At 32.9% G+C, this 12,429-nt stretch overlaps 1 protein-coding gene across 1 annotated transcript in view; it reads left to right on the top strand.

Moving 5' to 3' along the window:
• The window catches only part of LOC148605216 (complement component receptor 1-like protein), a 17,654-nt gene extending 5,225 nt beyond the window's left edge, over window positions 1-12,429 (top strand). Inside the window, exons 5-10 of the mRNA XM_088547561.1 lie at window positions 5,553-5,735; window positions 6,518-6,694; window positions 7,280-7,474; window positions 9,237-9,336; window positions 11,303-11,355; window positions 11,977-12,429. Coding sequence (XP_088403687.1) covers window positions 5,553-5,735; window positions 6,518-6,694; window positions 7,280-7,474; window positions 9,237-9,336; window positions 11,303-11,355; window positions 11,977-12,026 — 758 coding nt within the window. The 3' untranslated portion in view covers window positions 12,027-12,429. The remainder of the gene's footprint in view (window positions 1-5,552; window positions 5,736-6,517; window positions 6,695-7,279; window positions 7,475-9,236; window positions 9,337-11,302; window positions 11,356-11,976) is intronic.

Raw genomic sequence — 12,429 nt, 5'->3', positions numbered from 1 at the left:
CTCCTTACATCTACTTTCACTTGTTCAAAACTTCACGGGGAATCCTGGTTCACTTTATTACTCTATAAAGTACACTTAATCAAATAGATGATTTGAAAAAAAGTTCATTTAGGCCGAATGTAGACAGCAATAATGCTACCTCCGTTTAACTTATAAATGTTAGTGGTATTTTGATTGCTTAATAATTAGCGGTTGAAATCTGACTATATGTGCATGTCGACAAACATGTAACACGGGTAAAGAGTCCTTTTTTATAGTTGAAAAATTTGTCAAGGGAACCAAGGTTCTAGCGGAAATCAAAAGAAAATAATCCAAGGACAAAAATCAAACATGGAAAACAGACATACACAACAAAGAACATTAAGTAATATCATATATACAAAGTAACAAAAGCAAATGAGCAACTCGGACCCTAGCTACTAAACACTAGGATTATGGACAGGGTGCACCGATAGGGTAAGCGTCCTCTGCTTTTCTAGAAACAGCCGCCGAGTTCCTCATGCAAAGTCAAGTCGGGGTCAGACGAAAGAGAAAAGGAAAAATCACGTTTGTGTTCAAGTCTGGTAAGTACTTTCCCTTTACACTCGATCTCTAAGTGTATGTCAAGATAAGAGGCTGACTTCAAGGTGTCTGTAAAATCCTTTATCTCAAGTTATTTTGGGTAGATGCGATGTATCAAGTCCCCAAAATTATGACTTTTTACGTCATCTATAAAGCGGAAATTGAAATTAAAGGATCTAGCCAGACGATGTTCTTTCTGTCGGATCCGATCAGCTGTAAAGTCAGCCTCATAAGAGTGAAGGAAAATGTTGAGGAGCACTATTTGTTTCCATTAGAATACCGACCGTTTTTTTGAAAAACGTGTCCACCACACTGGACAAATATGATGTCGATCAAAAATCCCAGCATTTTGAAAATATCTTATGTGTACATGTATTTGGAAGATGATTTGATGATTTTTTTTCACAAAGTATGAGGCGTTTGTACTAAGAACTTTATAATTATATCTAGGTGTACCATCTTTTTTTGTTTTGGAGAAACAACGTTGTATTATGTTTTTTAGTCGATATTTTAACTGAGTATGAGGAATAGAAAGATATAGTGTTAAACAATTGTAGTTTAAAATTCTATTATATTCTAGTAATAATCTTGAATTGAGGGTCTCTAAAAGATCTTTCGAATTTTTCGGATTCACATTGAATAAATACCACTACGGGAGCAACAAGTGCTGTGGTAAGACTGCAGACCGTCTTTGACAGCTTTGAGCATAACAGTTAAAGGTTTTGAAAGAGGTTTTTTGTAACGTTTTGCAGATCCAGCTATGTAACGGTGTATGTGAGGACTCTTGTGGAGTTTAGGAATCCAGTACATAGACAGTAAATCACAGTCATCATATTTGATAAAAGAGACAAAAAGAGGATAGCACAGATTTATGACTATCCACTATCTCTTTTTGTGAGAGTGTAGTGGTAGTGTAGGTTTTATCACTGCTATTATTTTCAACGTCTACCTCTGATAATAAACGTTGGATATAATACGTTTAGCAGACAAAACAAAATGTTGTTTTGGGTTTTGTCTGCTGGAACAATAACAGATCTATCATGTACAGTAGACAATGTTTTGGCTACATCGGGTTCTTTGAAAACTGATGTAGCACTAGCACTTATTGCCTGCTTAAAACTTCCATTCGTTTCAAAATGACTCCGCGGCCTTTATCCACTCTGCTTATGGAGCGTGGTTTACGGTACTCGGGATGACGGTTAAATCTCCCGTAACGACATGACCGTAAGGGCAATATTTGAATGGAGATTTTTGCAAGAACAGTCAGGTTGTTTCACCTTAAAGTCCTCAAACTTGAGGTTCTGCAATAGCCTTTTATAATTTGGATGCAATTGGTGAAGTAGAGGAATATGAATAATCGGTATTGATTTGCCCTTGAAATATGGGGAACTTTTGTTGGTTACGTTTTTGTGATGGAGAATGTTAGCTAAATTAATTTTATCTATACCTTTTTTGACAAACGGCAGTTGAAAAATGATTTTTTTTCTTCATCTTGACATTTTACACAAGCTGGTAGAAAGAATTTGTGGAATCCAATATCCAAAATGATGGCAACAAGTCTGTATAGAGAAGACGTAGGTTCAGAAATAGGTTTGTCAAGACTTGTTTTCGAAAGAGGGTGTAGTAGAGTGAGCGGTATAGTTTAAACATTTTTTATTAGGTAAATTGCATATTTAACATCAAACCAAAACAATAGAATGAAACGACCAATAGCAAATTAATCACGGGATTTAGAAACAAGACTTAACGTCTTATGTCAATCCGTCTTCTGAAATCATGAATAAAAATTGTATCATATTGCATAGCTTACGGAAGTAGTATTCTACTGCTCATAACGTGCATTTGGTGAGTTTGATGCAAAGTAAAAGAAGTTGATATTTAATGCTCTACGTATTTACCCTGGTAATAAGGATTTTTAAAAATTGTTCAAGAAGTAACTGTGTAATTTAGGTCGTTAATTTGAAGCGTTTGCTCTGTACCAAGAAGTTTTGAACGTTGGTAAACATTTAAACGTTATCCTCATCAGACATCGCATCCGATCCAAATAGGAGAATATTTGAAATCAGTTGATCAGAAAGTTGAAGTTCTGATATATGTTGTCTCTTAAGTAATTGATATAGTGGACGAAAGAGTAAAAAAATATTCGAGGATTTTATTTCGCTGCATTAGCATAATATGGATGGAACAGTGTCGAATAGATCTACAGTTAGCTGAACACACTGAAGACGAAGTCTGGCATGTAGGATTTGACCTTTGCGTGATTTGCAATAGTAATACATTGGTTTTATGACTATATCATTTTCGAGATGAGTTTTGAAATTTTTTACCGATTGCGAGGTTTTAATATCATTTGGTAATGTGTTCTACAATCGAATATTGGAAGGTATTCTGCTTTTAGAATAGCAGTGTTTGTATCACATATTACATGGGCATATTCAAGAATTCTTCTAATAAAAGTTATGTAAAGGTTTTCAAGAGTCTGTCTATCTAAAATTACTTTAAATATTCGTAATATATTTAAATGATTGCATGCTTTGGTGGTAATCATATCAGTATGAGCGGTATAGAATAGAGTTTGGCTCGAATGTGATGAAGTCTAAGAGGTTTATGTATAAAAGGAAGAATACCATCTATGGAGACATAATGTATCTTAGGTGACGTATAGTGGCGATAGCCATGACTCTTTACCCGTCTTGAGTTTTGGGATAGTGTAGAATAACATTCAATTCCAAATGCTTCTATTAACCAGTCGATTACATTATGAATACATTTGCATGGCTTATATGCATGTAATAACATGCCGTGTAATATATGTTCATCAGGTTTTATTACTTATTTTAGCTTTTCGGACCGCTTAAACATGATGAAATTGACCTATTCTATAGGATACGGGAATAGGGAAAGGAAGGTTATGATTTTGAATGGGGAGAATTGAAAGAGTTGTATTAAAAAAAATGAGGATATATAATTATATTTTATTGATATAAAAACAGTTGTTTTTAATGTAGAAGAACATTACAAAAATAATTAATAAAGAAACATGCAATTAGGCTTATGTGGTAAGTTTTTTTTTAGGAATTGTGAATTATTTATGGGAATCCGGAGTGTGACAACAGGGAAAAGGGACTGTGTGGGATTTAATGAAACAGATAATTTGTATCGAACATTAAAGATGCGCTATTTCTTATCTTGATAATCGATTGGTGTGGTTGGGGGGGGTCAATATCAACTCATAGACTTTGCCTTTGATAACCTTAGTGCTATTTTCTGTTATTCGCAACTACTCAGATCTACTGAAAGAAACTCTGACACAGTGTATTTTTTGTGATATTTTTGGTGTGTATTTATTGTGACATTGTAAAACAAGGAGCTTGCCCCGTTTTGGTATAGGTACTACCATACATCGTGTACTTAGTTACAGCCATAGATTAATCCTATGAGGAGGAATAACCCGGCCAGCGAAAGCTATATTTTTATATCGCCTGGCTAGCCAAGTGGTCTAGGGCGCTAGTGCAGACGGTGTTGCCGTAGATGTCACAGCGGAACGAGTTCGGGTCTCGTGGTTGCTAATATGCTTCGAATTATATTTTTTATGATATCATTATAACGGTCAAAACGCCTTTACTCAAAATGATAATTTGTTAAGATCCTGTGTTGCCATTTCCTTTCATTAGAACAGCGACAGAAGTGTTAAATATGTTTTTTTATAACAGATGCGGAAAGATACAATAAGAAACAAAAAAAAACTATTTTCTTTCTTTTGACACTGTTAGCTTTTGTTTTTACACGATGAAGATCATTAAATTTTAAATTTTATTTCTTCAGTTTGAGTGCCTTCTGTTGCATTTGTAATTTTTTTGTTACTTTCCTTCCCTTTAACGATATTTACAAAGAATAGTAGTATATACTGTTGTTAATGATTTTTTTTTTGATAAATATAATCAATCAAAATAAATCACTATGCAAATAATTAGTGATAATTCTGTGTAAGAGTTAAAGTTATTTTTAACATTTTCCACGTTTTTACACTTCACCTTTTACACTGGATTGATGCGACTACTCGATAGTTGGTATGGCTTTTGGTAGTGGTACATAATTTGAATCACCAGATAGATACTAAATTAAATACTCCCTCCACTGCAGTCTCTCGTTGTATACATGTTTTAAAATGTGGGAAAAGTGTTGTACTATCTTAAGCGAAAACATTACTTTATGTATCTGTTAGTCTACCTGGTCTTTGTGCCTGAATACAATCTTGATTTCCTTGATTACTCTTAAACAACTTTAGGTTAAAGATAATTAAGTTCAAAAGTTGCATAATACTGTTTGTAAACATCAGTACTTCAGATAAACTCATGCTTTGTGCTTCATGAATGTTCTTTTTGCATATTGTTATATGTTACTTGTGTTTGAACGCCACTGAGTATAATACACTCCGACTAATAGTAAGTGAATCGTGTGACAGTATATTCTGCTGGTGTTACTCAATACGAAATAAGAAGTCCCGTGACTATTTTATTCATATGATTTCTGATGTATATAGGTAAAACCATATATTATATTGGGGTTAATATTCACCTTTAAGTTTCCGTCAAAATAGCAATATTGTTGTATTGCAAAGATTAAAAAAATCCATGTAAAGAAAATAATAATAGTAATAACATTTACGTTTTATAGTTGATCTTGAACTTGAAACTTGGAACTGCAAATTTTACTGTTTTAAATTATACGACACACAATTCATCTTGAACTTGATTATCGGAAATGCAAATTATACTGTCTTAAATTGTACGTAATACATGCGATCTTGAACTTGATAATCAAAACTGTATTTTATTATCATGATCTAAAATCTCTACATTTATGTTATCTAAATGTTACTCAAAGCAATTTTAGTAAGAACAACATGAGTGCTCCTTACTCTGAATATCACTGAGATTTCGGTATATTCATGGGAAAGACCTTACCTATTGTTTTGTTTTCTGTTATAAAAGTGGTGTACTGTCCTGATTTAATTTTACGACCACATCTTGTACAGCCAGTTAAGATATCAGGTTATCAATACAATGATAATATAACGTTCATATGTGATGTTGGCTATAGTGTGGTAGGAAACAGATTAATCACCTGTACAGCATCAGGACAGTGGAGTGGATCAATACCGACATGTGACCGTAGGTATTTTTGATAAAAGAATTTTAAAACAAATCGACATCATATTGCTGACGCTACGTTATTTATTTTTGCCAATATTTAGAAGCAAAACTAAATATTCCTATCAAAAAAGGTTGCAAAAGTAGTATCTGTCTGAATTCTTTTATAAATGAATAAAATACATTAACACATGAATTATATCACCATGTAATGGTAAAATGTATATATAAGGTATTTAACACAAATAAAGGAAACACATGTATTCGCGACCACTGATTACATGTAATCATTTGACAGATAAAAATATTTTAAAGTACTCTGAATTTCTTTGAGAATTACGAAATTAGTACAAAGGAATGACAGATCAAATTATTTTTGTTAATATTTTGTAAAGCCAAATTAAAATGAGGATAAGGTCGAAACAAACAATGTTTTATATGAAACAACATATTGATTTAACTAATATAAAAATAGAGGAACACAGAAAAAAAATACTTCAAATATACTTGAATCATTGACCGTTTGCACTGACAGCTTTATCGGACAAAAGTCGTCTAGTACATAAGTTAATATCCAATAAAAGTATGAACTATCCATGTATTTTTTTCAAGATTTATTCCATATTGGTCAACAACTCATTGTAGGGAAAATAAATAATTCACTTTTTAAAAAAAAATATAACACTATATACGGGTAATAGGAAACTTCCGGGTAAGCCAGACTAACAATATTATAAAAAAACGTGTTCAAGACATGCAATTATTCTGTTAATGCATCTGGCGTAAATATTTTTAATATACAGCTTTACCTTGTCCAGTTCTGAATATTTCGAACATGAAAAAGCCATCACCCTCAGTAAAATACTACTACAAAGATGCTATAACTATACAATGTGAGATTGGATATGTACTAAATGGCACGGCGAAGCTTACATGTTTAGCCTCTGGAATGTGGAATGCACCTTTACCAGTGTGCAAATGTATGTATTTAAAATGTTAACCCATTAGTATGTATAAATAAACAGTCGGTAATTATGCGTTTGACACTGAACATATTTTATGCACAATTTCATTATCGTATAAGCGGCCTTAATCGCATTTGTTATTGATGTATCATAAGGATACAACAAATGTATATGAAATCCGAAGATAAGCACAAAACAAGTGGTGTTCCTGTCTTGATGTATTTTATGAATAGTGTGTAAAATTGGACCATCTTCTCACATATTTGACAAATAAGTACTTCGGAATTTTATTTTGATTTTTTTTTTTTGAGTGAATAGTTCGATTTAATTCTGGAAGTACAGTATAATAGTAAAATTACATAGTTTCTTGATTATCATTCTTTAATTTTCATTACTCAAATTGCAAATGTATAGAATATTATGGTGTTTGTTTAATATTTCAACACTATTTGTTTTGGTCCCATTCCTCCTCCAAACAAAATGACAATTTGTATTATAAATATAGCAGAAAATCAATAATGTTGAATTTGTGGTTGGAAATTAGCAGCGTATCTGCGTATTGATAATAGTGCTATAGGTGTTTCATTTTTATTACTTTAGATGTATCCTGTAAAACAAAGAGTATACCACTAAACGTACAGACAATGCCTCAAAGAACGGAATATTTCTATAATGAAAATGTTACATTCTTCTGCAATGCAGACTCTTTTGGAACCTCTGTAAGATCAACATGTAGTATTAATGGTCAGTGGGAACCAGCAGCGCCTAAATGCTTGAGACCTTGGTTTAAATCAGGTAGAACTAAAATGTCCAGGTCCGTGGTGTTGTCAAGCAAGTCTAAATTATCCGGCTTCTGTGTTTAAATCAGGTAGGGTAGTTAAATAGGATTAACTTACAATTGTATTGTATATGAGAGATAGATAATTGGCAGATGGGAACCACGATAGGTAAAAGACAACCATGATTCAAACCTAATTAAAATTAAGTGAGAAAACAAAAAGGAAAGACCAAATATATTACTCTTAAAATTTCAACACTTGGATTCGATGAACTATAAAAACAAAATTATGAAGTCAAAAAAATATGCATGGTAATGGATTTTAATTTTACTATGTTTGAATTAATAAATCTTTCTTGTTTAAAACATTACAGGGTTCCAAAGTAAGTTTTCTATTACACTTTCCCTGGGTTTCAGTAGAGGGTATGGCCTCACCTTGAGTCCATACAAGCTTGACAACGTCTTATCATGCTTTCAGCACAACGATGAATCATGGCTGGTGGATTGTTTTGCCATTCTAAATCTTAACGATTATGTAGATCCTGCAGAGTTTGAGTTGGGTTTGTGGGGTACGCTCTGCGACCCTAGTCGGCAAAAACATGCTCGAAATGGTTAAGACCTGGTGAATACGCGTGTAATTTCATTCTTAAATGCTTTTAACCCTAACAAAAGCATTCACAATAAGGCCTCTATGTGGTCTTGCATGATCGTCATGGAAGATTGCTGAGGGCCAGTTTAATGCAAACATGTTGAAGGTCTCCAAATCCCATCAATGTAGCACGCTGTATATAAAGGTTATCATTAATGAGGTATATCCTGATTCTTCTGTTGACAGTTATGTCCGCCCAAACCATGATATATCCGCCTGCAAAGCGATTATTCTCTCTAACATCAACATCTGACGCCTATAAACACGGATGCATAACCTTCAGGTTGAATCGAGACTCCCCAGGAAACAGACCGTACTCAACATACAGACATTCCAACGCAAATCGTGTCGACTTCAGTCTAAATAAAGTGCCCAATGACGTCACGACATTGATTTTAAATTTGCAACACGTCATCAATTTCAAATGGTTTGTTTTGACAAGATCACTCCTGCAGCTGTTTTTAAGTCACTGTGAACAATGTACTCGTTGATCGTTCTGTTTTTTAATGTCAGTTCTCTAATGAGACTGTTTTTCGGACTTCCTGACCTTGGTTTGACTTTTACAGAGTTGGTCAAATTAAACGGGTTCAATAGTCTAGAAATTAGGCTTTGGGCTACTCTGAACGTACCTTTCACTTGTCGTGCTGATACACCAGATTAAGGTATTACAAGAGCCCGATTTATGTTATTTATGCTAAGATACCTTTTTTGACTTATGCCGTTAATTTTATGCCGTTATGCCGTACAAATATTTGAAAACCAGGCATTGAACAGAGAAAAAAAATCAAGTTTAATTTGTAAAGTTGCCAAATTATGTTTTAACTGCATTATTTGAATGAGAACAGATGACATCATTTTTGTAGCCTACTAGATATCAACGTCAAAAATAAGTTTACACAAAAGACGAAACTATACAGAACCATACCAAAAACCCTATTAGTTCTTGTATACTAGTAACACAAATTAGACCGTGTATCTTTTGTGTCTGAATAGCCCAGTGAGGCAAAATTGTATACATTGTATACATACAGAAAGGAACAGAAAAGAAAACAAACAAACAAGCAAAAAAGATAAGTTTTCATTACTCAAATTTCTTTTTCTGGCGCTTTCAATGTCTCCGTTTACTGTAGATTCCAGTGATGGAGTATCGTACGGTGTGTTAGGAGTAGTGATTGGATGCTTATCACTTTTGTTTGTTACGGTAGTAACAGTGGTCGTTATATACTTCAGGTATTTAGTTTGTTTTCGATAATCTACATTCAAGTCATCAAGAATATTGATACAGACTTAATATACAAGAAGATAAATACCATTTCAGGTTTTCATACCTAAGAAAGTCACTTTGAAGTTTTAGTATCGACCTAAGGGAATGCCATTTCGTATATTATATTAAATTATTATATGGTTTTGTAAACATACCATGTATTTTAATATGGGACCAGGAGAAACCAATCACTTATACGTTACTCCTTCGATACCACTAAACGAAAACGTATAATTTGATTATATTAATATGTTACCTGGTCCCATAATTTTCAGTGAGTTAAACATTCATCACTATGCTGTACATGTTCAAGCACAAACACTATTTCTGTTTCCATAAGCAGTCAAAACATTTATTTCGAATTTTATCAAAATCAAACCATTTAGTAATTAGCGGACATGCTTATTGGTAACATGGTTATGTTTTCATTTGCCGAAGACTCATTTGATTCAACACGTGATGTATATTTCAAATGTTCACATTTATTTTTCTCGTTAATCATCTGAGCAATGCTCACTTGATTTCACCACTTTCCCGTTTGAAGCATTCACCCTTTAACCTCCATTTTTATTTATATTAAAATTTCAAAAAAGAGGTCCTACATTGGAATATGTTATACATGTAACGATTCAGTAAAAAAAAATATTAAATTTCATTTAGTGGTATCGGGGGAGTAACGTATAAGAGATTAGTTCCTTCTGGTCCCATATTAACAAATAACAAAATCCATGTTTCGCAATGTGAAACCCCATATTTATTCTGATCAGTATCCAAAAAAGAGGTGCACAATGGAAACATGCTATACAGATTCTGTAACATTTTCATTCAAATATATACAGTGGTATAGGAGCAGTTGGGGATAAGAAATACCCACCCATCCCCCCTTGTCTCCATATTTATAAATGACAAAGTAAATGTTTTGCTGATTTGGTATAATAAGGCTTTGATGAAAAGACAAAACTAAATTATTAGGATTGATTTGAATAAATTATGCCCGAATAATCAAGTTTTGGTCTACAATTGTCATAAAACGCTTTGAGGTTCATGAAGTGTAAACTGCCTCAAAGTTGGTAATTTTGCATTACTTGGTCAAAAATTAAAAACAGCTCTTAACATCTTTGTGTGTAAACAAGTTTTGGTGATCTCTGTAAGTATTTACAATTTTAATAAGGTTTATTCGGCGGGGCTTTTGTTGCGTTTCACTACATATGTTCCCTTTTCTTCGGGTGTTTCTAGAAAAGCAGAGTACGCTTACCCTACCGGTGCACCTTGTCCATGCTCCCAGTTTTTAGTTGAGTCAGAGTTGCTCATTTGCTTTTGTCACTTTGTATGTATGATTTTAGTTACTTTGTGTTCTTTGTTGTGTATGTCTTTGTGTTCTTTGTTGTGTATGTCTGTTTTCCATGTATGGTCTTTGTCCCTGGATTGCATTCTTTTCATTGCTGCGATAACCTAGTTTCCCTTGATTACTCTTAAATTGATATACAAATTGAATAATTTGAAATGAAATCACTTTATTTTAATCTCTCAGATAAATTCAATATGTTTGAAAAAATACACAAATCGGTGTGAAATGAATAAATAAAACATTTAAAAACAAAATTGTGCCTCTTTTAATCAATGTGGATACTTGTACATGCATTTAACAAAGTGCTCAAAGTGATCAATACTAAATGGTTGGGCTCATTTAGCTTCAAATCAAGATATGGAAGTGACAATGACTATGTCTTTTTTTTTTCCTGAAGTGAAATTACGTGCATTAATTGTTTGATGATTATTATTTAATGATTCACTCTGAGTAACCATACATACACATAATTTAGTTTTTTTCGCGAAAAATAAACAATAATTTTGTTCAATTATTTAATTAGTTAAAAAATATATAAGTGCAACAAAGCAATATCAAATAAATTTATTCATCCGTGTTTGTAGAAGAATGCTGAAAGAAACTACATCACATTATGAGGACATCAAAATGGCCAGTGGTAATTGCACATATTACAATACAAACTGTCTTACAAGGACACCTTTTTATTTCAACTTCAAGTCATAACGCCTCGAGCCATTCTTTTTTGGAGTAACAGTGGCATAAGTCTGGATTTGTTTTCCAATTTTGAAAATGTCAAATTGTCTACTTATTGCAGTAGCCTAGATATCGAAAGCAGGAAGCGTGAAATTATATAAGGAATTAAGAAATAGGATTTTTTTTACTCTTAAAAGGGTTAAGCCGTTATAAAACTGGCAAGGTTCTGTCTCATTTCTGACATTTAAATTTTTTTTTTCAAAAGTTTTCATAGAATCTTTGAATGCAATAGATGGCGTAATTTGAAACAGTTTCACATCTGATGAACTATGTATTTCTCAACGTACGTATTTGATCATTTAAACAAAACTATAATTTTTAGTTTCAAAAAAGCAAATTAACTTTGTTCTAGAAGTTGAATACTTGCTTGGAGTTGTCAGTTTCACTTTAAAACCAGCAGTCATTCAAACGTTTTAGAGACTTCATTTCTTCTACTTGGATCACCTCCCATTACCCAGGTCTACCACTTTAAGGTCATCATTGTTTACTGCGTAATAGCTTACCGCTTTTTTTCTGTATACAGGTTCAATGTCATCCGGAAATACTGAAGACGTCTACACTGAGTTGAAATGATACTGTACAGAATTTTGGAATGAATAAAAGTTGTTCAGGAGATGGTTGTATACTCTCATCTACATCGTTTGTTCATCCGTTATACTAAACAACCGGGCACAGCATCCAACGTAATAATGAAAAATAATTTAAGTATGAACAAATGTGTTCTTACTTCTCTTTTTACCCTTTTGCAGCGGTGAATTTATCATCATCCCATTTATCTATTTTTCGTCTTGCCTAAGTATACAAAATTATCATTATTATAAAAAAAACAGTGAATGTTTATCTGTTCTGCATATATTTTATTGAAATAGCAAAGCGTTAACAAATGTAATAAATGCATTGTTTTAACATAGTCTTAACATGGCATCAATGACGTTTCTTATGATAAATAGTTTAACGTAAAAGATTGTTGTTGTTT

Source organism: Perna viridis, chromosome 10, assembly GCF_037379345.1.
Source record: "Perna viridis isolate PV_CMFRI_1.1 ecotype Kerala chromosome 10, ASM3737934v1, whole genome shotgun sequence".
NCBI lineage: Eukaryota > Metazoa > Mollusca > Bivalvia > Mytilida > Mytilidae > Perna > Perna viridis.
The sequence above is the reverse complement of the archived record's forward strand: the minus strand, read 5'-3'. Positions and strand labels throughout refer to the sequence as shown.